Source organism: Pyrgilauda ruficollis, unplaced genomic scaffold (assembly GCF_017590135.1).
Source record: "Pyrgilauda ruficollis isolate IOZ18807 unplaced genomic scaffold, ASM1759013v1 scaffold69, whole genome shotgun sequence".
Classification (NCBI taxonomy): Eukaryota; Metazoa; Chordata; class Aves; order Passeriformes; family Passeridae; genus Pyrgilauda; species Pyrgilauda ruficollis.
This window is the reverse complement of record NW_024528710.1, coordinates 2,962,981-2,986,619: the sequence shown is the minus strand read 5'-3', so window position 1 is coordinate 2,986,619 and position 23,639 is coordinate 2,962,981. Positions and strand designations below refer to the sequence as shown.

The 23,639-nt window shown below is 48.9% G+C and overlaps 1 protein-coding gene across 5 annotated transcripts in view; it reads left to right on the top strand.

Moving 5' to 3' along the window:
* GTF2IRD1 (GTF2I repeat domain containing 1) overlaps positions 1 to 23,639 on the top strand; it is a 47,964-nt gene that overhangs the window by 11,080 nt on the left and 13,245 nt on the right. For 3 of the 5 annotated variants that reach the window (XM_041484945.1, XM_041484947.1, XM_041484944.1), the window contains exons 6-20: positions 237 to 326; positions 1,171 to 1,254; positions 2,638 to 2,821; positions 4,112 to 4,137; positions 6,714 to 6,834; positions 9,240 to 9,277; positions 10,409 to 10,489; positions 12,186 to 12,275; positions 12,815 to 12,874; positions 13,351 to 13,416; positions 15,831 to 16,014; positions 17,142 to 17,200; positions 17,373 to 17,438; positions 18,272 to 18,355; positions 22,899 to 23,082. In XM_041484945.1, coding sequence (XP_041340879.1) covers positions 237 to 326; positions 1,171 to 1,254; positions 2,638 to 2,821; positions 4,112 to 4,137; positions 6,714 to 6,834; positions 9,240 to 9,277; positions 10,409 to 10,489; positions 12,186 to 12,275; positions 12,815 to 12,874; positions 13,351 to 13,416; positions 15,831 to 16,014; positions 17,142 to 17,200; positions 17,373 to 17,438; positions 18,272 to 18,355; positions 22,899 to 23,082 — 1,417 coding nt within the window. The remainder of the gene's footprint in view (positions 1 to 236; positions 327 to 1,170; positions 1,255 to 2,637; positions 2,822 to 4,111; positions 4,138 to 6,713; positions 6,835 to 9,239; positions 9,278 to 10,408; positions 10,490 to 12,185; positions 12,276 to 12,814; positions 12,875 to 13,350; positions 13,417 to 15,830; positions 16,015 to 17,141; positions 17,201 to 17,372; positions 17,439 to 18,271; positions 18,356 to 22,898; positions 23,083 to 23,639) is intronic. The other 2 variants (XM_041484948.1, XM_041484946.1) reach the window with 2 other exon arrangements.

The window sequence follows — 23,639 nt, the reverse complement described above, 5'->3', positions numbered from 1 at the left end:
CTGGCAGGGCACACCTCTGTTTTTGCCCCAAAATGACAGGTGCTGCAGCACCCCACCAGAAAGGCAGCGGGAATGGGGATGGCGGGGGTTGGTCTGGCCAGCTCTGTCACAGGCCAGGGTGCATGGAGGAGAGACAGAGGGGGTGGCAGGGGACAGCACTCAGGGTCTTGTTGTGGTGTCTGGAGCACTGGTCGGCCTCTCATCAGCCCTTTCTCCTTGTCTCCCCTCTTGTCCAGGACAGAAATCGTCAGTCTCTGGAGGTCCCCTGATCCAGAATGTGCACTCGTCCAAGCGCATCCTCTTCTCCATTGTCCATGACAAGACAGGTCTGTGTCCCGCTCCAGCATTAAGGCAGCCTTACTGAAAGGCTTCCCCCCACCACATCTCTCCCCAGCAGTCTCCCAGCCCTCTCAATACTCTGCAGGGACCTGGCAGTGCTGGAGGGGATGCATTGGAGCCAAGACCTTCCTCTCTGCTCCAGTCCATCCCTGCCCTTCCAAGATGCTGCTAGTGGTCCTTAAGCACTGCTGCTTAGCTGGGAATTCCCATCTCTGTTTCTTGCACAGGGAGCCAAGGCATGGCTTTGGGAGAGGCTGTTTGCCCCAGCTGCAAACAGCACATACCTGCTGAAAACTTGGCATTATTTCCAAATTACTGAAAGCCACTAGTCCCAGTGGGATTCTGCAGCAGTGCCTGGGGGGATCAGCAGTGGGGAGGAGACTTCCATTTCCTCACCTCCACTGCACCCAGGGAAATGCAGCCTGAAAATCCATGCTTGCCTTAAAGAGGAGAAAAAAATATGGGTGGGAAGGTTGGGAAAAGGAGAAGATGGAAAAGATCCACTTGTGAAAGGGCTGTACCTTTCAAGGGTTCATTCCAGGTGGAGTTGGCTCTGTCCAAGAGGATCTTTCATTGCAGGGCTGAGAAATTTTATGGGGTCATTTCTTAGGGATCTGCTTTGCACATGCCAAGGAGAGTGCTTAGGTCAGGGGTTGGAGAAACCCAGACCTTATCTGGGTTATTATTGCCAGCCTGGCAAAATTCTTTCTGGAGCAGGGAAATAATTTTTAAAGTCTTGTTCCTGCTTCACAGCACTTTGCAGGAGAAAAGTGCATCTGCTGTGTACGAACCATATGGAAGTTTCTTATTTCTTGTATTTTGTTTTGATAGATAAGTGGGACAGTTTTATAAAAGAAACTGAAGACATCAACACCCTTAGGGAGTGCGTGCAAATTCTTTTTAACAGCAGATATGGTGAGTAGGAGTTAATATCCCATTATGCATCTGCAGTGCTTGTGGATTGCATATCATTATATAGCAATCATTTTTGTTCCCTAACACAGCAGCAGAAGCCATATGCTAGAGCTCCCTGCTCTTCCTAACACATTTAGCTCAGCAGCTCCCAGTCTCCTGAAGGTTATGTCAATATTTCTGTTTGGAGCCCCACACCATAGTCAAGGAATTTATAACTGGGCTGTAAAGCAGCCCTGTCTGGGAATGTGGCAAGCTGGATCATAGAACTTGGGCACCAGGAGTGGTGGCATGTGGCCCTTCACATACATGTGGCAGGTAAAAAGAAGGTGGTCGTTGTTGCAGCTGCTTTTTTCTCCATCTGCATGCCTTGCATATGTTGTTGGTGCTCCCTTTGCTGTGGGCAGTGCTTTTGGTGTAGCTCCTGGGCATTTAGGCAGGTGGAAGCTTGGGAAATCACTTGGGGCTGGTGGGTGTTTCAGCTGTGCCATCCCTTTCAGGCTGTGTAGTTTTTGACTTACAGATGGGCTGGAGATGTGTGCTCTGTCACCTGTGAGTTGTATAGGGGCTTGAGACAAGCCCTTTAACTTGTGATTTATAGATGTGGTGCTGGAGTGTGTCCAAAAGGTAACAGAGCTTAGGAAGAGTCTGGAGCATGAGTCTGGTGAGGAGCAGCTGAGGGAGCTGTGGGGGCTCAGCCTGGAGAAAATGAGGCTCAGGGGGGATCTTCCCACTCTCTACAATTAGCTGAAAGAGGTTGTGGGACTCAGTTTCTTCTCCCAGGTGACAAGTGATAGAATTAGAGGAAACTGCTTCAGGCTGCTCCAGGGAAGGTTTAGATTGGACACTGGGGAAAATTTCTTCACTGAAAGGATGGTCATGCACTGGCAAAGGCTGCCCAGGGTAGTGATGGAGTCACCATCCCTTGAAATGTTCAAAAAGAGCATATGGACGTGGCACTTGGGGACATGGTTTGATGAACATGATGCTGCTGGGTTAACAGCTGGAATCAATCTTAGAGAGTTTTTCTAACATTAACAATTTTATTATTCCACGTGCTGTGCAGCTTGTGAATCACAGAGCTCACAAACCTGCTGGGGTGGGTCACAAGGAGTTTGGGAATGATATTTGGACCAGCTCACTCCTGGTTTGAGCATCACTGGGCATGTCTGGGACTTTTGGAAGACACTTAGCTGTGTTTACTGCTGCTTTCCTTTTGTCCCATTTCCCATGGGAGAGCTGCTTCTGGGGCTCACTCTCTGGTACAAGCAGAGAAGAGGGCAGAAGGCATTTGCTCTGCTTGAGTTCGAGCCCTCACACTTTTGTTTTAGCATCTGTAAAAAACAAAACACTTGTGTAAATGAAAGCCGTGTGTTCATCTTTCAGCTGAAGCCTTGGGGTTAGACCACATGGTCCCTGTCCCCTACAGGAAGATTGCCTGTGACCCTGAGGCAGTGGAGATCATTGGCATCCCAGACAAAATCCCTTTCAAAAGACCTTGCACCTATGGGGTCCCCAAGCTCAAAAGGATACTGGAGGAGAGGCACAACATCCATTTTGTCATCAAAAGGTGGGTGGCAAGGAAAGTAAAAGAAGTGTATGGCTCAAGGGTGTCAGTGATTTGAGCTGTGCTCTCTCCATACTCGCAGGGTTGGTTTTGACACCAAAAACTCATTTCACCCTCTTTCATAAGACAGTTAAAAGCTCTTTCTCCCTGCAAACCTCTGGTTTTCATCTCTCTCTCCCTTTCTGCAAGGGTGTGGCAGAACTGGCTGTATCACGATGATCCCCAAGCTCTGCCACCCTGTTTTAAGTGATCACAGGCACCAGACTTTGCTGAAGCCACCCAAACATTTGAAGGTGGTTACAGCACTTTGAGTGACATTTGGTGGATGGGAGCGATGCCCCTGGGAGGAGGGAGGAACATCCATATTCTCACAGGGATTCCCATCCACCTTGTTTGTCACTGATCGCTCGTGCATATCCTCTGTATCTGGTGATGAGAATCTATCACCTACAGGCCAGGCACTGTGTCCAGGTGTCTGCCTTTCCACTGAGTAGGAGGAGTGGATATATTCCTAGTTATCACTGTGCTGTGCAATCTCTCTTTGCTTCTCTGTCAGGAAAATCTGCTCTATAATACACTGATTTATCCAGTCCCTGCCTGTGCAGCACTTGTGTTGCTCCATTCCTAGAGGTGTGAAACTGCAGCACAGAAAAATCCTGGACAAGGCTCCCAAAGGGGCTAAAATCACCAACACTGATAGAATTCAGGCATCCTGAAAGGGATTAGCTTTCCTGATGTCAGTTGGTAGAGGTAAAAACACCAACACTGATAGAATTCAGGCATCCTGACTGATGTCAGTTGGTAGAGAAGCCACTTTGTCCTGCTTTTTCCAGGCTGCACCAGGCTGGATCAGGCTGTGGGATGTGGCCTGGACGTAGTTTGCTCCTATGAGCAAAGTTGTGGGTGCACCAAAATACAATATTCAGGAGACAGGTGACATCCTGGTCAGTGGTCTGCATTGGAAATTGAAGATCCAGTAACAGCTACTTTGGTCCCACTGTTTCTTTTTGCAAAACCAGCCTCATTTAATTGCAGCCTCATTTAATAAGTTAAATTAAGACAATGACTTATAAGCAGATTTAGAGGTGCTTTAGTTAAAGCATATGCCATAAGGTTGCTTGGCTGCACAACAGGCTAAAAGGCCTTCTTTTAGCTGAAAAATTCATTCAATATTTTTAGAGAATTAAAAAAATGACCAGTTTGACTTGGTTTAATGCTATTCATTAATTAAACCTCCAACTCAGTCATTAGCAGCATCTATTTCTAATTCTTTTTTTTTTCCTTCTCTCCTAGGATGTTTGATGAAAGAATTTTTACAGGTATGTTCTCCAAATCCTTTTATTTATTGCCCACAAAATTGAAAGGTTATCCAGAGAAGCAGAGTTGAAATAATGTCACTGTAAGCAGAGGAAGTGCAGGACACATGCAGTTAGGAGGAGGAGAAGCCTTGTCTGTGCCCTACACCAGGACATGCTGAGATTGTCTTTGCCTGGTATCAGTGCAAGCTCTGTACTCCCCTTAAAAATTGAGTTTTGAAGGTTTGAGTGAGAATTCCTGGTGTGTGAGGCTGGGCTTGCTCCTGAATCAGGCTGAACCACAGCAGAGGCAGTATCTGTAATTTCAAGAGGAAGAAAATTACTGCTGTGTTTCCTCACTGGTAAATTATTCTTTCTTTGACTTTCTTTGCTCTGTGTTTTTACTTCTTTTTTCTCTGAGCTGGAGAAGCCAGACAAATTCTTTACTGTGAGGGTGGCAAGGCCCTGGCACAGGTTGCCCAGGAAAGCTGCAGCTGCCCCATCCCTGGAAGTGTTCAAAGCCAGGTTGGACGGGGCTTAGAGCAATCTGGGGTTGTGGAAGGTGTCCCTGCCCATGTCAGAGGGTGGAACAAGATGGTCTTTAGGGTCTCTTTCAACCCAAACCAATCTGTGATTCCATGATAAGTGCTTTTTGGCAGATACAAGGAGGCAGGTACCCATGCTGCCAGGCTCAGCCCACTCTCCAGAAATGCCCTCATAGACACCTGGAATATGGCATTGCATCCAGATTTATCACACCCGGGTCCTGGATTGCCTGGGCTTGGCTCACAAGTAAAGGCATGTTTTGGGGTGGTGTTTTGTTTTTTTTCCCCCCTGAGCTGCCAACTGCACATGCTGGTAGCTCTCCAGACACCTTCTTCCCAGATATGTCTGCCAGCCAGATTATCACTCTTGCCCCACGACAGCCTCAGCCCTGAGAGTGCTTCCTGAGCCTGGTGAGGTTGGAGCCACCCAAAACAGGCTGGAGCCACCAGCAGAACCTGGAGAGGGTCCCACTTACCTGAGGGATTTCTTTGTCTAAAGCTGTTAATGGCTTTTTTTTTCTCAAGAAAAGGATTTCTTTAAGCTCTAGCGCATCCCCAAGGGATGGAGCACTGAGCTGTGTTTTGGGATGCTTGGATTTTCCTTGCATAATGCCTGCATGATATCTGGGGGAGGCATCATGTACATTTGCATCAGCTCCAGACCTGTGCTATGGGCTTGTGGATTACATGGTAGGCAGGTGCAAGTGGATATCTGGAGATGAGGAAGCAAACCCAGCAGAACTAAGGTGGGTGACAGGCCCCACTCTCCTGACAGTTCCCTGCAGGGCTACCAGAAGCAAAACCCATTAAACCTGGCTCTCTGTGGTTTGTGTCAGCACATCAGCTTGTGCAAAAAAACCCGCATCTGCTGAGTCAGGAGGTGCCATTTCTGCAAAGACATTATTTTCTGAGTGGAGCTGTATTTTAAGTTGCCATTTGTGAAGTATCCCAAAGCTTCCCCATAAAGTTTTGCTCACCCTTTAATTAAAATACCCACCACTGCTCGGAAACCTATTTTTGTTACTCCCCTGGGTAGCAGCTTCAGGCAGGCTGTGCTGGTGCAAGAACAAGATTTGGTTCATAGAAAGCACAAATTAAAAGGAGCCTTTTGGACTGTCAGTAGATAAATAGTGTTTTTAAGGTTCTGTGTTTCTGCTGATCCTATTGCCAGAGCCCTGCCCTTTTTCACAGGCTGGAACCAAAAGGAAAGTGGCATTAGGTTCCCATAGATGGAATATGTTATAGAAGAGTGAGGATATTGTAATGGTGCTTTGAGACCAGCAAAGGGCCTTTGACAACAGCTGTTTAACAAGACACCTTGTGGTTTCTGCAGCCTCACAATGTAGTCTCACTCCCTCCTTGCCCCAGCCCTCATTCTTCAGCTCTTTGCTCACTTCTCTGCCTGATTTTATTTCCTACTCTGCCTTCAGATTACTCTTTCCATCTCCAAGGTCATTGATGAGCTTTCATTTCAGCTCCTTTAGGCTGCTGAGGAACAGGGAAGGGAGAGAGGAAGATTTTCATGGTGGCAGGATGCTTCTATCCCTCTCTGTGTCACTGTGACAGAGATTTCTCCTGCTGCTTGCTGGGCTTGGAGCTGTGAGACAGGGCTGCATGTGTCTCTGCTGCTCTGTGTTTTGCCAAGCTGACATCCAGTGTAGCACATCCCCTCCCTTGGGACAGGGCTCTCCCCACTTTGGGGCTTGTTCCTGTAGCAGTGATCCATGGCCCTGGGTTTTCTGACCTTAGTCCCTACCTCTTGGAACTTTTGTCTTGTCAGCCAGCCCTTTCTGGAGATGCTCTTTCCTGGCAGGGCTTCCCAGCACACACATAGTTATGGAGAGGTTTAAGCAAATGTCCTGCTAATATTTTAGCATGTGAACCCAGTGGAATCACACCCTTGTCTTTGCAAGCAGGTGACACTTGAAAACCTGCTCCCCTACCCTGACCTCAGCTCTGGGACTAGGAGGGGAACAAGCTGCAACACTGGCACCTCCAGCTGCTAATCCTGCTTTTGCTTTTCTCCCAAAACCCACCGTGCACACCTGGCAACAGGAAGCAAATTTACCAAAGATCCAACCAAGCTGGAGCCCTCCAGCCCTCCCCGGGAGATCTCCCCTGAGCCTCACCGTGGGGCCACGCTGGAACTGGGGGGGACCTCTCAGGCCAACAGCAGGTAAGTGGGACTAATGTTCCTGTTCCCTGTAAAGTGACATCCCTCAGAGAGTCATTTTGGGGCTGTTAATGTGCACAGCAGGTTACTGAAGCGTTCATCAGCAATGTCCAGTGGGTGCAGGAGGGTGCCATGAGTGTGATTCAGTAAGCTGGAGCATCAGGGAGATGTTGTAGGTCCATATTGGGAAGGTGAGTGGCTAAACTGGTGCTGCTTTCCTACCTCCCTAAAATCCCACTGCAACGGTACAGCTAGCCAGCACAGGGGGAGGCCAAGCAGCCCCATCATTTTGCAAACCAAAAGTTTGGAATCATTAACTTGGAGCAAAACTGATGAAGTGAGGGCCATGCCTGGGATTATCTGCTGGAACTGTCTCTGGTGTTAATGCATGACCTAAAGGATTTACCCTCAGCCCACACTGTAACAACATCCTGCTAATTAAGTGTTGCTTGTTTAGAAAGCTCATAAAGAGCCTTACATTTAATAAAGGTGGGGTTATACAGTCCAGCAGGGCAGCAGATTTTTTATGAGAGTACCTGTTCCTATTACAACTGTGCCATGAACTAGACAGGTCCAAAACAGGCTGGCAGCACCTGTGGAGCATATATCACATAGCATACAGCTTTCCAACCCAGCCTGGGAGATCCAGGAGGTGTTTGTCTCTTTATAGCCCAGTTTCCTTCATTCTTAATTCAGTGGAAGCAAGGTGTAATTTAGCCTCTAAAGTCACTTTAAAGAAGAGAGGCAGGGCAGCAGTTTATAGCATTATGAACTGCTATAAGACAAGGAACCTTCTCCCAGGCTTGCTTCACAAAAATGGAGTAAAGAATGCTCCTCAGCTTCTCTGGCACAAAGCCTCACTGCCCAGCACTGACAGCTCCACCAGCTGGAGCTTCAGACAGAGCTGTGTGGTTGCTAAGCTGTGCAGGTCAGGATGGGGAAATAAGGTAACTTGTCTTTGTCCCATCCATGACGTCTCCTGGGTTCCTTTCCTTTCTTGGCTCTTTGATGACATGAACCTGTGACAGGTTGGGTCTCTTCTGGTTATCCCCCAGTGCTGTTTCAGGTTTGTTCCCTTGGGTGTGGCTGCTGCATGCCCCTAAAGCATGTCTGGGACAGCAGAACCTCAATGAGTGAGCCTGGCAATATGAAATATCAAAACTTTGGAGGGCAGAGACCTCTTGAGCTGCCCAGTCTGCAGGGCTGGCATTTGTCTCCAGCTTTCTGGGTATCTTCAGCTTCAAAGGAGGGTTTGTGGGAAATTGGTTTTCTTTTCTTTCTGCAAATGAGGAACCTCTGTGCCTTGGTAGTAGTGTTTCCATAGGAATGGTCCCCCCAGGTCAGAGTCCTGCTCCAGGGAAACTGCAGTGTCCAGTACTCCAGGAGAAGGGCCAGACACTGTGAGGTGTAATGCACTTCCCAGAGAAGCCTTCCCCCCAGATTTCCTTGATGAAAGGTTTGCTTTGACCTGAAGTGGGAGAGTTTAAAACCCTTCCCAAGGCTCCCAGGTAGTATATATCCCTTCTAGACCAATGGTCCTTTTTGCCTTTCCACGTTTAGGAACAACATTTGAAGAGCACTCACAGCTTGTTTTGTGGTCAGTTCTGGTGATGCTCCTGAGTGGATTTAGGCAAGTGAGAAGTGCTTTTGAACATCCCTCCTGAGCCAACAGGCACTGGCTCAGAAGGATTTTCCTTCCTCCTGAAGGACCAGCATTGTGAAGGAGTGCTTTTTCCAGAGTGGTTCTTTAGGTCCCTTATTGCCAAAGAGCTGTGGTTGTCCTTGTTCAAGAGAGACACAGGAAAGCACATGCATCCTGGGAATGCAAAATAATCTCATTGGGATGCAGAACAACTTGTGTAAACTCCTGAGCATGTGAAGTTAACTGTAGATGGGAATTTGGGATAGTGCCCAGTTTACAGTGAAGAAAAGCTTTGAACAGGATAAATATTTACCAAATCAATTGATTTTTCCTTTCTCCCTATTTTTTACCTCCATGAGTAACCACATTGTAATAACACTTATGCACTGCTCTCTGTTACAAAGGGATGGAGCCAACCAAGTTTTGGACTGAAACACAGCCTCTCTTGTTTTCAGGAGCTCTCTGCTGCAGTCCCATCCATGGGTGTGTAGAGGCAGGGCTGCCATCAGCAAGGGTGCAGGACCAGGGTGGGTTTGAGAGCAAAGCTTATTTCCAGAGAAGCTCGCAGACGTTGCAGCCATGGATTCTCTGCCACTGCTGGGGCTGTGGGTGTGGTGGCCCTGGGACCCCTCTGTAGCTCCTGCAGCCCTGGTGATACCAGGCAGCATTTCTCCCTCCTGCCAGGATCAGTTCACACACCACTGGGTTTTAAGTTCTCTCTTTTCTAACACCATGACCACCTTTCTTGTCTGCCTTTCCCTTTCAGGTCTGAGAAGTGTAGTGTTTCTGAAGGCTGTGAACCAGGTGAGGAATAACTCATTTTCTCTTGCAAGACAGTGTTATGGGAGGCACTCTAGAGAAAGATGCCTGCAAAGTAACTTGAATGTTTAGTTGCCTGATTGAACCACAGTGCAGTTCTCTAAGGACTTTATCCCCATTTGATTGATGCAGAGAGGAAGGTTCTTACCCTGTGACCCTCCAGCTGGGGCCTAAAAATGCACAAATTGAAATAATGAGACTTAAGCATGTGCTTAAATGCAGAGCTAAGAGAAGTCTTCACCCTCTGAGTTCCTTTGAAAGCCAGCACTGAGCAGTCAACAGTATTGGTATTCTGAGCACCATGAATGAAAAGGAAGTGCTTTTCCACAGATTTAGGGGCTGGGACCCATTGAAACACCACACCAAGCCATGCTGTCTTGCCTTTCCAAGCTGCAAGCTGGGACTCAGTGCCTTGCAGTCGATCTATCCCACCCAAAGTGAGAAAATTTATCTTGAGAGAAGAGGAAGCTGGGCTGAGGACTGTGGGCAGCCTCTTCCTGGGACGGCCTCCTCCTGGGGCAGCTGCTCAGCACAGGGCAGCTTTCATCTGCTGGGGTTGAAACCACACTGAATTTCACCAGGGTTCAGCTGGTCTCATCTTGGTGTGATGCAGCTCAGTGAGAATAGGGGCAAGTTCCAGGCATGAGTTTGGGAGCATTAAAATTGCTAGGAGCCACCCACTGGAGACAGCTCTTCTGGTGTCTCCACCAAGGCCTATTGGTGGCCCAGTTCATTTTAAGTGAAGAAAGCCAGGAAATGAGCATTTCACAAGGTGCAGCTGCCAGTTTGTGGGCACCAACAGCTCCTCCAGCCTGGCTGTTTGCAGAAACCATGCCCACAGATGTCCCTTTTGGCACCTGCATGCTGTGGGCTTGATGCTGCTGGGTCACTTGACTGAAGCCTTGTTGTTGTGGCAAGCTCAGGTGGCACTGAAGTGACAGCTTCACTGCACCGGTGCTGTGTTGGGCAGATTGCTGGATCCTGTTGGTGCTGTGTTGGGCAGATTGCTGGATCCTGTTGGTGCTGTGTTGGGCAGATTGCTGGATCCTGTTGGTGCTGTGTTGGGCAGATTGCTGGATCCTGTTGGCGACTGCCTTCCGTTGCCTTTCCCCATAGGTACCTCAGGAGAGCTAGGTGGGATCAGGCAGATCAAAATCGAACCAGACGAGCTGAACATCATCCAGATCACCGTACCAGGTAGCTGCTGGGGTACCATCTGTGTGCAGTGGTGCTGCCCAGGCAGGGCTCATATTTCAGCATCATGTTTCAGCATTTTGCTTCGAGAAGAGGCATTTGCAGGGTATTTCCCAGCATGTAAGGTTCCCTCACTTACCTGCAGTGGTCTTCCTTAGCTGACATAGGAACATATTGAGGTTTCCTGGGAGCACTGGAAGGTGTTTTAGGGCTCTTTGTTGTTTTTCTCTCTCCTTCATTGCTGTCCTATCTTGCCTTTCCCCTGGAGAAAGCGAGCCTGGTTTGCTGCTTTGCTTCATGTGGAGGATCCCAGGTATTGAGTGCAGGATGCTTTTGAAGAGGTCTTTCATTTAGAAAACCAGCCTGGTTTTGAAGAGTTCATAAAAACTAATAGGAGGCAGGTCTAATAGGTCTAATAGTAGGCAGGTTTAATATTCAGCACATGCTAAAAATGTGATGAAACTGTTGACACTGATGGGGGAAATTCCCCACATTTCTGCCCAGAGAGGTCAATGGCAATGGGTTGTGATGGAGATGACATGCTTGAGGGGCAGCTGGGAGAATCAGTTTTCCACTTACCTGTCCTGGACAGTGCAGCAAATGGTAGGATGATCCTCAGGGTTTAATGAATGGATTGTTAGCAGTTTGCATTTTCAGGGTGCTTTACAACCATTAATTAGTAAGCTCCACAGAATGAGGACAGGAACAGAACTCTAACATGCCTGAGGGTGAGTGATTCTGGTGAGTGACACCAGGCCCCACCAGTTGTTGTACCTAAATTGTAGCAGTCCCCTTAGTAAGGTGATAGTTGAGGAGTCACTCCAGGATTGGTGTAGAATAGACTTATCTATGGTTACTGGAGGGGAAGGAGAAAGAACAAGGTATAGTGGTAGATCAAACATTTTCTTTTTCAACTTGGCAGCTAATGGAAGAGAAGAAAGTTGATACGTGGTAAGCTGGAGGTCCATGGGAGGAGTGGGAAGAATTACCACTTGTCCAGTGCCAGGGAGATCATACCTCAAGTCCAGAGTCCACCTTTTCTTGCCTTATTTGAAGATTGAGTTGAATCAGAGGGAATACAGCTGAAGGCAAGGAGGAGGATTAATAGAAAAGAGGTGCTCACCTACAGGGAGAAATTGGTGAAATTGGGATTATTTATCCTATGAGGCCAGAAGTGACCTGATTGAATAGTTGAAACTTCATTTAAAGCTGAATTTGGGTGGGTCTTTGAGGGCATTGGACAGCCTAGCACTTGGGGAAACAGGTTTAATGTCAGGGAAACCAAAAGAGGGTTGATTTTGTTGAGAAAGGCAGCATTAGTGGAACCCTTTCCTACCCCATGTAGTAGCTAAATCAAGCAACATTAGCTTTTTAAGTCAAAATTGAGTGTCTAGATGGAATTAAGCCAAGAAAATAATTTGAACTAGTTTTGCTCTTCACCTTCTGTGGAGGTTAGGAAGAGATTTTTGCTTCTTTCCCTCAGACCAAGAGGTTAGGTCTGTGTCAGGGATGAGCTCTGGGTGGTTCTGGGAGAAAGAAGGCAGATGCATCCCCAGAGCATCTTCTGTATGTGGGGCTCCTGGGAGTGGGGGGCCCTTTGCTCAGTCCTTGCTGACAGCCAGGACCCTCTGAACACTGCTTTGGGGACAGTGTCCTGCTGGTGTCAGAACAAAAGGTGTCTGTGGGTTTTTGTCCGCAGACCGATCCCCGGCTTCAGTGGAAATGCAGGACCCAGTGCCCACGCACGTGGCCTCCGAGGAATCAAGATACATCCTGGAAACAGTAGCAGGTACCAGAAGTGAAGCATCTGGGAGACTGCAGGGTAGGAGGGGTGTTCATGCAGGTGTCAAAAATTAGTAAATATCATTTGTGATCCAAAGTGGTGGAGTTCGAGACCCAGTTCCAGAGTCTTGGCCTTAGTGAGGCCAGCTGGGAGCTCTGGTAGATTAACTGGTGGGTTTTCTGCATAAACTGGTGGGTTTCCTGGCACTGCTGCTCCTTCCCATCCTCTCTTCAGCTCCAGCATGCTGCAAACCCAAGCCCCTTTGCCCAGGGCACGCCTGGAGCTGACCTGTGGGCTGCCCTTGCTCCTGCTGGGTCTCTGCTCTCCCAGGGAGCCCAAGGGTGGGCAGCCCTCTGCTATGGAAGCACTGGGTTTACTCTGCCAGTGCAGCTCTTGGCATGCTGGTACCAGCCCAGCCTCTGCTGGGACACTTGCTCAGAGCTTAGTGAGGGGAGGGAGCAGTTGAGTGGCTGCAGGGCACCTGGAGAACTCCTGCTCATGTCTTGTCTGGTTTTGCTGCTGCTAACCCTCTTCTTCCTCGGCAGAGACAGAGAAGGGGTCCAGTGAGGAGTCTCGACATGAAGAAAAGCAGATGGAGGGGTCAGGTGAGTGTATGTGAGCTCTGAGCATTGCCCATCACTGCAGGTTTTGGAAGGATGGATGCACACAGATGTATTTTAGGTTGAGTTTTGTGAGCTTCCTGTGTTATCAGCAAAGCTTTTAGCCTTTAGCCTCCAAAACTTCTGCCACAGAAGGGCACCATTGCGTTCCTGGGCTCTGTACTCTCCTCTTGTGCTCTTGTGCTTGAATTTACTTTTTCTTTTTTTTTTTCTTTTCTTTATTTTGCTCCTGACTGCTAGCATGGCTCTGTAGCAGATGCATCCTTGTCCTTCCTTGTTAGGAGATCAGTTTGGAGGCTGCTGTCAGAGGACTAGCACTGATTTGAGGGCATGGGGAGTGAATGGCTGTCTCTGCCAGAGGTCAGGCAGGGGCTGCTCACCTGCACAGTGCTTGCCCTGGAAGCAGCTGGTTGCTCAGAGCATTTCTCTATATTGTTGTTTGTGTTTTGGTTTTTTTGCAGATGGTATAGGGGACATTTTAAGTCATTTGAGGAAACAAGTTGAAATTTTGTTCAACTCACGATACGGTAAGATCGTCATTAACACATGTTCATCATGCCAGCTGCTGGCTTTGTCACCAGCCATTTCCAAACCAGCAGCTGAGTGAAGGTGCAATCTGATTTGTTCATCTGCTGTCTGCTGGGCTCACAAATGCATTTGAAACCTCCTTCAGCCTTGTTATTGCAGCTCTTCCCCTTGGTTTCCTTAAAGTTGTTTCACTGGCTGCAGTCCAGGAATTGCTGCCTTCATCCTGCAGAGGGAGGGTCCAAAGTGGTTTCCCCATCACTTGTTTGAGTCTCAGAGAGTGTTTCCCACCCACAATGATCATGGCTCAGGAAAGCTGGTGGCACCTTGGTGGTGGGGGCTGGCACTCAGCATGCTCTGCTCATCTCTGCTTAGAGAGGTTATTTAACTGGGAAGAAATACAAGCGAGGTCACACATGCATTTTGAGAGCTGGCACACAGTTTTTGCCACTTTTAGGACCAGTAGATGTGGCTCTGCCTGACAATCCTCAAAAGCTGAGGGCGTAGCTGAGCTGTAGAGCCCATTGTGAGCAGGGAAAGGAGATGAGCCAGGATGCTCTCAGGCAGGGCTGGGCACTGGGGGTGCAGCTGGAACAGCCATTGGAGCAATGGCTCTCAGTGCCCCCATGTTACTGCAGTAACAGGCTGGGAGTCACTGTCCACACTGATGAGGTGGGATGGGGTTTTTACCTTGTGGTTTGACGCTGGCCAAACACCAGGTACCCACAAAAGTTGCTTGTTTACTTTTTTCTGTTACAGTTGGGCAGAGGAGAGGGGAAAAAGATAATGAAGGGCTCATGAGTTGAGATAAGGACTGGGAGAAAACACTCCTAAGGGCAAACCAGGTTCAAATTATAGGTATAAAGTAAATTTATTGTTAACAGAGTCAGAGGAGGATAATGAGAAGCAATGCAAGCCTTTAGAACATCTTTTTTTCCCCTTAGCCCTTCCCTCTTTCCCACCAACAGTGCAGAGAGACAGGGCATGGGGGTCTTGGTCAGTTTGTCATTTGAGATCTTCTTCTGTTTGCTCAAGGAGAGGAGTCTTTTTTCTGCTGTGCCATGGGATCCTTCCCATGGGCAAAGTCTTCCCAAAACTGCTGTGGCGTGGGTCACTCATCCACCGGCTGCAGTGAGGCTAGGCTGCTCTAGCTTGGAAGCAAGGGTCTTTTCTCAATTTGGGTTTCCCACTGGATCACAGTTTTCTCTGGCATCCACCCATTCCAGCGTGAGCACTTTTCCCACGGGCTGTGAGTGGATCTCTGTGTCCCCTGTGGACTTCATGCCTTACAGGGGTTCAGTTTGTTTTACCACAGTCCTCACCACAGCTTGCAGAGGAGTCTCAGCTGTGATGCTTGGAGCACCTCCTCCCCATCTTTCTTTTCCACTGCCCTTGCTGCTGCCATGTTGTTTTCCCTCACGTGTCCTCACGTCCTCCTGTTCTCTGACTAGAAGAAAAACTGCTGCTTGTAGGTACTACTGCCTACAAGTTCCACTAATTCAAAGATTGCTGCAAGATTCCACAGTGCCAGGAAGTGGTCCCAGCCTGCCACCTTTTCACTGTCAGCCATGTGTCCCCGCTGCCATGGCACGGGCAGTGCCCGCCGCAGCGCTGGTGCTGTCTAACGCCTCTCTTCATGTGGGGCACTGGGAAGGGAAGCTGCCACTGCTGCCCCTGCCCTTTTCACCTGTGACATGGCTGGCCAGGCAGGCAAGGCTCACCACAGGCCTCTCCAAGGTGGCAGCAGGCACAGCAGCCACAGTGCCTCCCCACCCCTGGGGAGAAAACCACGCGTGCGCTGTTTTGATTTTCTTAAATGTGTCATCACAGAGGTGTTACCGACCTCTCTAATTGACCCTGTACCATGTCCATCTTCAGAGCCATCTGATATTGGCTCTGTCAGATATGGTGGAAGCTTCTACCAGCTTCTCAAAGAAGCCACTTCTGTGGCCTTCCCCTGCTATCAAAAACCAGGCTGTGCCAAATCAACACAAACCTGTTTTTTAATCTATCCAAATAGCACTGCTTGGCATTGGCTGTTTGGTTGCTTTTGGCAATATTTAGCAGAGCAAGGGGACCATGCACAGGCTGATGGGGCACCCCCAGGCACATTTCCTGTCTCCTCCCTTAGCAGAGGGGTTTCCATGGGGGTCTGGATGTGGGGTTCCATTGCATTGTGGAGAGATGCTTGCAGCCTTTATAGGAAGGCAGGCTGTGATAATGTAGCAAATGCAAAAGCCAGCTCAGGTCTGTCCCTCATCTCATGTCTGCCAGTGTCAGGGACATCCCCACGAGGCACAGAGCAACCACAAACTCCCCAAAAACCTCTTGAATCCCTCCAGCAACATACCATGCTGCTGTTGCTTAGACCTGACATGGAGGTCCAGCAAACTAATGAGATTGGGTTCCCATGCAGCAAAAGCCATAGGAATCTCAGAGCCAGTCAAAGTCCCCTACTCTAAGTTCCTGATGTACCCTGAGGACCTATTTGTTGTGGGCTTGCCAGAAGGCATCCTGCTGCGCCGCCCCAACTGCTTCGGGATTGCAAAGCTGAAGAAGATCCTGCAAGCGAGCAACAACATCCAGTTTGTCATTAAAAGGTAAGGCAGGTGGGGTGGCTGTGCCTTGGGGAGGATGTTTCTGCTCGAAGCTCCTGCTGTGCAGTGTCATGGGGGGCACCCATCACTTGGTCACCTTAAATAAATTTACTTGATTAGAAGCAGACAAGGGTTGTTGCCTTCTTGGAGCCATCCGTGGGAGGCAGCAATGGTGTTGTCATCTGTCCCTTCATGTCTTTTGGGTTTTTAACCTGCTTTTGCAAAGGTTTGGCCACCTCAGCAGGATGGGTGAAGAGGCCTTTAAACTTCAGGGTGCCTTGATGTGGAGCAGGGACAGGGGCTGGGAGCTCTGGAGGGTTTTCCTACAGAAAGTGGCTCCAGCTGAGGTCCAGATGTGAATATGTGCACGTGGGATGCTGCAGATGTGAGGAAAGATGCTGACCCTGTGCTGGGGAGCAAGGGTGTCATAAGAACTGTGGGAGGGCTGGGAAAAGCCACAACCAATGTAATGCAAGAGCATTGCCCTGAAAGAGGGAACAGATCCAGCAGAGATGGATTTTAAGATGTCTTAGGTATTTTGGGGGCAGTTTCTCACCCAAATGCTGGCACAACCAATGCTGCAGGTGACTGAAACTGAAAATAAATATTGGGAGCATGGAGACTTTGTGGTGTCAGAACAGCAGCTCTCAGGTCAGCCCAATCATATTTTGGGGTTTCCTCCTATCCTGATCTCAGATCCATTCCTTTGTGACACAGCTTCAGTGCACCTTGTTAACAAGCCCTACTCTCACCTCACTATGCAGCTTTAGTATTAGGTACCCAAATGGCAATTTTGGGGTCAATTTTATGTTGAAAGAAGCACATCTTCTCCCATCCCTAAGAAATTTCAGGACCATATCCACTAAAAGTCTGTAGCTGCTGACTAAAGCTGCTCAGTCATCACCTACTTAATCTCATCCCAAGGAGTGACACATCAGCTCATTAAAGAGCCTGTCAGCATGAAAACTCTGTCCACAGTTCTCCTGCTGTGTTGCAGGAGCTTTTAAATAGCATTAGCCAGACAGAGTGAATGGTTTGTGGCTGTAGGAGTGGTGTCCTGAGGATGCTGGAGCAGCACTTTGTCCCTGGCAGGGACACTCACATGCCCTCTGCTTCTCCCTGTTTTCCAGACCGGAGCTGCTGGCGGAGGGCGTGAAGGAGTCGGTGTCAGACAGCCCAGCAGCCAAAGGTAGGCTGAGAGACACCCAGCAGCTGGGCTGTTAAGGTCTAGGTAGGAGAGGAGTGAGAGTGGTTTCCTACAGCCTTCCCTCCCCACCTTGTTTTTTGGCTGGAACCCCCCTCCCATGCATCCCCCTTGGCAGCGCTGTGATTCCTAATTCCTCTTATGTCCCCTGTCTCAGCCGCCGACGAGAGGGACTCGAGCGAGGCGCTGCTGGAGGACGCTGTGAAGAGACAGGGCTTTCAAGGTGTGGGGCTGGAGACATGTGGGGGCTGAGGCACAGCCCCTGGCCTGCTCTGGGGGCTGCATGGGACAGACGTGGGAAGGGAGTGCTGCAGGTGTTGGGGCTCGGGGGCTTGGCAGAGGAGCAAGACAAGGCTGGCAAGGAGGAGAGAAGGAGGTGGGATGAGAGGATGGAAAGCACAGGGAACTAGAAGACAAGAGGCACAGCCAGGACAGGCAGTCCCACAGGTCTAAGGAGAGGTTTGAAGTGCTCTGCATGGTGCCCTAATTAACCAGCTTGGCTTATCTCCCTGTCTGACCTTGTGAGATGCATAATTAAGTTTCCAAGCCTAGGGGTTTGCCTTTTCTGGGGCTTTTTCCACCTGTGTGATGTTTGTATAAATGCCACTCGAGTTTAGCTGGCAGCAGCCTGGTGGCTCCCTTGGGGGACAGAGTGGTGGTGACAAGCCTGTGGGCTGGACAGGCAAGTGCTACCCTGCTCAGGCATCTCTTCTTGGGCCCTGGGGGCCTGTGAGGGTTTGCACAAGGATGGAGAGCTTTTTCAAAGTCTTTGGTTTCTCTGAGAGGCTTTGGAGTGTGTTATATTTTAATGCCAGTAATTATCACGACTGAATCTTTGATTTCACGTGGCTTTTATTCTTAGCAAACAGGCAAGGGAAAAATAACTCAACATATTTCTGTTTAGATTATTTTTAAGGACTTTGAATGACCCACTCCACAGATTAGCTAATTGCAAGATAAGGGCTTTCCTATAATTAGAAAATGGCATTACTTAAAAGTCACAGAGTGCCTTTTAATATACCAGCAGAAATCTATAATTGTTTCTTTATTTTACAGAAAATTATGATGCCAGGCTTTCCAGAATAGACATTGCTAATACGCTGCGGGAACAAGTCCAGGACCTGTTCAATAAGAAATATGGTGAGAATCCAGGCTTGTTTTATTCCCCCCCTTACTCCCTCCTAATTTTTTGCTCTTTATCTCTCCCCTATGCTCCTGATTCCTTCTTGCCAGGTACTTTCTCTCATCTCCCCCTTGAGCTGCTGGTACTTAGGAGGGCCAGGAGGGAATGGCAGCTCTGGGATTTGCCCCTGTTTGCTGCAGGAGCTGTGGGAGCACAGGGAGTGCTGGGAGGCTGGGAAGGGAATAGGAACAGGCCATAGCAGGCACTGGGGGACAGGAAGATGCTGCTCCTCCTGTTTCTAGAGCAGGGAAATGCTATTATCCCCATGCTGAGGTTCAGGAATGTTATACCCCAGCTTAGTGTTCCCACTGAAGCATTGCAAACCATGCACTGCTCCTTCACTTGTCCTTCCCCCTCTCCCTCCCCTTGCAGTGGGTTGGAGAGGAGACTTGGAGGCACAGAGGGTAAAAATCACCTGTTGAGATAGGAGTTTACTGGAAACAGCCATGGAATAAGAAAACAAGCAGTAACAATGTCAATAACAAAGGGAACCAGCACTGCCTGACCACTCCCTCTGCCTCACTGACTTGACCAGAAGGGACCCCTTCCCTCATTCCTATAAAATTATGTGAGGTGATACAAAATAAGCTCTAGCTCCTAGCCTTGCCCTCTCCTCACTACTGCAAAAATTAACCCTGTCCTGGCCAGAACCCCTTATTCTGTAACACTTACATCATGCCAAAATTCTACACTTTCCAACTATATACATACACGTGTGTGTGTGTATCCACAAGCACAGATATATCCACATTTCTGTAGTCACTGTTGTCCCTCCAGGATGTTTGCTGAGTTCATTTAGACCATGATTGTGGGTTCCATCCATCTTAGAGGTCTTCCACAGGGCTGCTGTGCTTTTGGCTGGTTGAGCTCATGGCTGATGTATCTGGAGCAGCCCATCATCACTGGCCATGGCAGTTATGGCAGTGTCACTCAGCAACCAGTATTACACAGTTCAACATCACAAACTGTTCTCACCCAAAAATCAATTCCCTGGAGGGACACATCATGTTTCCTTGTCCCTCTGCATCACCCACCAAGTGCACACAGGTCCTTGGGCAAAAACAACCCCACAGATAGGTTTGCCTTTGCTTGAGGCAGGACTAACCCAAACTGTCTTTCCTAACACATTTTCTATATGCACCATGGGGACTTCATCCTCTTCTACAGCACATGGAAGCTTTGATTGGGCACGGCCAGGTTGATTGGCAGAGCCTCAGATGTTAACTAACCAGGTGGCCTTTGCTAAATGTAGATCCCAATGTTTGAAGGTTCCCCCCTGCATTGCTGTCAGTGTGAATTTTAATGGTGCATTGTACCATCCAGTTTTCCAGAGGCTGTTGCATGTACTCAGCACTGGTTAGGCCACACCTTGAGTGTTGTGTCCAATTCTGGGTCCCCCAGTACAGGCAGGACATTGAGATGCTCCAGTGCATCCAGAGGGCAACAAGGCTGGTGAAGAGTAAAAAAACCAGCCCTGTGAGGAGAGGCTGAGTGAACTGGTGTTGTTTAACCTGGAGAGGAGGAGGCTCAGGGGAGACCTCATCACTCTCTACAACTCCCTGACCAGGAGGGTGCAGCCAGGGGGGGTTGGTCTCTTCTCCCAGGCTACCACTGACAGAATGAAGAGGACACAGTCTTAAGCTTCACCATGGGAAGTTTAGGCTGGACATTAGGAAAAAATTCTTCACAGAAAGAGTGATTGGGCATTGGAATAACCTACCCAGGAAGGTGGCAGAGCCACCATCCCTGGATGTGTTTAAAAAAAGACTGGATGTGGCCCTTAGTGCCATGGTGTAGTTGATAAGGTGGTGTTAGGTCATAGGTTGGACTTGATGATCTCAAATACCTTTTCTGATCTAGTTAATTCTCTGATTCTGTGATAAGGTATCCTTGCAAGTGGGCCCCCAGCCAGGTAATAATTGGCATAGACTCCATGTATTTCAGAAGGCTGAATAATAATCTGCATTTAGAAACCCATTGCTCTTTTATAGACAGTTACAATACAGGTTGTATTGTACAATACAATACTCCAATCCAAACACCAGCACCATTGGCTAATTAAGAAACCACCCTTTGGTAAACAAATCTCCATAACACATTCCACATGTTCACAATACCAGGTGCAGCAAGTTAAGAATGGTTTCTCATCTTTTCTCTGATCTTCTCACAGACTTTCCCAGCACAATACCTGGGAAATTATCTGTTTCTCTCTGTGGCCAGAGAGCTGCTGCCACAATAGGGAGTGTGATACACCCACTCAATCCATGCTTTCTGGCCCAGGTGTCCATGAGGCTGTTTTTAAAACGAGTCCCTTTACCCAGCCCAATTCTTTCAGTGTGCCCTGTTGTCACAAGACCTGCTTTTCAAGGCACAGGATGTAGTGTGAGGCACAGGGTAGGTCTTCAGGCATCCAGTGGTGCCTTCAATACCACTGTGAGCAGTAGTGCTTGCCTTGGCAAGGTTCAGGCAGCGTGATGCAATCAATCTGGCAGGTTCCCCTACTTATATTTAGACCACTGCCCCCCACAGGGGCTTTACCCACTTGGCTTGCTTTTGTCTCAGCTCATGTTTCACAGCCATGGATAACCTGGCAGATGGTGACCATGGTTAAGTCCACACCTCAATCACGAAATCATCTGTTTGTTCCATCTCTTCCTTGATGACCTGAGGTGTCAGGTGTCGCCGAGCTAGAAATAATTCACCCTTATGTTGCCAGGCCAGATCTGCCAGAAATACTTTACCCTTGGCAGCCCAATCCACCTGCCCATTGTTGTGATACTCTTCAGTAGCCTGACTCCCGTGTATGTCCATATCTAAAGTGATAGGATTTCACAGCTATCTCCTCTACCTGGGCAGTAATGTCTTGTCACACTTCAGCAGCCCAGATGGGTTTCCCTCTGTACTGCCAACTGGTCATTTTCCACTGGTCCAGGCACCCCCACAGAGCATTTGCTGCCATCCATGTGTCAGTGCAGAGGTAGAGCACTGGCCATTTCTCTTGCTCAGCAGTGTCTAGAGGCAGCTGGACAGCTTTCAGCTCTGCAACCTGACTTGATCCACCCTGTCCCTTGACAGCTCCTGTGACTCACCATGTAGGACTCCATATGGCAGCTTTCCATTTTCACCGAATCCCTACAATATGACAAGAAGTGTCAGTGAAGAGAGTGTATTGCTTTTCATTTTCTGGTAGCTGGTTGTATGGTGGGGCCTCCTCAGCACATGTCACCTTCTATTCAATGATGATGATGATGACAATAGTCAAAAAATTTTCACCATCAGGCCAGTTCATGATGACTCCCGGGATCCCAGGGCGATTGGGATTTCCTGTTCAAGCTCTCTGTATGATCAGTGCTATCCACACAGTCCATGTAGCATCGTGTGTGCTGCAGGGCCTTTCCCTTTGAACATCCAGCCCAGCACTGGTAGCTGGGTGCCAAAAGAAGCTCTGCTTTGGTGCCAATCACTTCTGAAGCAGCTCAAACCCGTCTGTGAGCAGGCAGTATCTCCTTTTCAGCTGGGCTGTAGGTGGCCTCAGAATTCCCAATCCCCAGGGGCTGCTCTCGAGTCTCTCCAGGTACCTTCTGCCAGAGGCTCCAGAAGGACCATTCTCCCCAGCTGTGCTGTAGAGAACATTCTTTGCATCCTGTCCTGTCCTGACTGGCCCAAGGGCCACTGCCTCAACAATCTCCTGTTTAATTTGTTCGAAAATTTGTTGTTGCTCAGGACCCCACCTAAAATCGTTCTTCTTCCATGTCATGTGAAAGAGAAGGTTTAGAATCTGACTGTAATCTGGAATATGTATCCTCCAAAACCCAACAGCACCTAAGGAAAGCCTGTTTCCTTTTTGCTGTTTGCTGAGGACAGAGCTGTTTTGTTCACCATATCCATTGGAATCCGACACCATCCATTTTTCCATTTTTACTCTAAAAATCTGAATTTCCCAGGCAGGTCACTTGGCCTTTGTTTGCTTTATGGCAAAGCTGGCCTTCAGGAGGCCTTGGATTACCTTCTTCCCTTTCTCAAAACCTTCTTCTGCTGTGTTGCCCTACACATTGATGTCACCAGTGTACTGCTTGTGCTGAAGTTCCAGCAGAGCTAAGCCTTGTCCAGGTACTTGAAAGGAAATATGTAACCTCAATCCTGCAGCCAGGCCTAAGAGAGGGAACAGAGCTGTGGAGTTAGCTCCAAATAACATCCCAAAACAAAGAGCAGCAGCTTTCCATCCCTCCCACTGCAGTGCATGGGCATCATGATGCAGGGCAGTGCATCTCCTCGGCCCCTGGGCTCTGCTGCACACATGTGCCTGTATTTGGACCCCTCCACTGCCATCATGGAGGCAGCCTGAAAATGTTGGTCCTTGATTTAATGCTGACCTGGTGCCTTGAGCAGCCTGCTCACACTGTGCTGTGCCTTGATGGGGCTGGAGATAAAGCCAGAGCTGCAGCAGAAATGGCATCCCTGGCATTCTCACGACTTAATTGCCACTCACTTCTTTCCTAGGTGAGGCCTTGGGGATTAAATACCCTGTGCAAGTGCCATACAAGCGCATCAAGAGCAACCCAGGGTCGGTGATCATAGAGGGCCTGCCTCCTGGGATCCCCTTCAGGAAGCCCTGCACCTTTGGCTCTCAGAACCTGGAGAGGATACTGGCTGTTGCTGATAAAATCAAGTTCACTGTGACAAGGTATGTGGTGAGAGGTGTCAGCATCCTGTGGAGCCAGAGGGGGGAGAGGGGGGAGCCCACCTAAAGGCACTCCCTGCTCTGCAGCCCCATTGGGGTGGGTCTGTAAGTGCCTCCACTCCCCCAGGGCAGCAATTAAGGTGGCAACTAATGGTTCATCAGAAAGGAGGGGACCATAACACAGACACTCCTGCTTTCTTCCCATCCACTGCCTGAGGAAATGATGGGGAAGACAGTGGCAGGAGAAAAAGGTGCTAGGTGTGATTGATCTCCAGGCATGGAAATCCCAGCCCCTTTTTTAGAAGCTTGAGACAGATTATTGCAGATGCAGGGCAGTGCTCAGAGCCCTGCTGTGCTTTAGCACCCTCTGTTCGTGGCAGGGTCCTCTGCTGCCCCAAGCAGGACCTGATCCCCACAGAGCTCCTGTTGGTCCCACATGAACTGTGTGCAGGACAGGCTGATCCCCAGCCTTCCGTGGGCCACAGGAGGGTGTTCAGCCCAGGCATGCTTGCTTCCTGGTACCATTTCATTTTAAATCTCCTTTTTTCCTTATTTTTCAC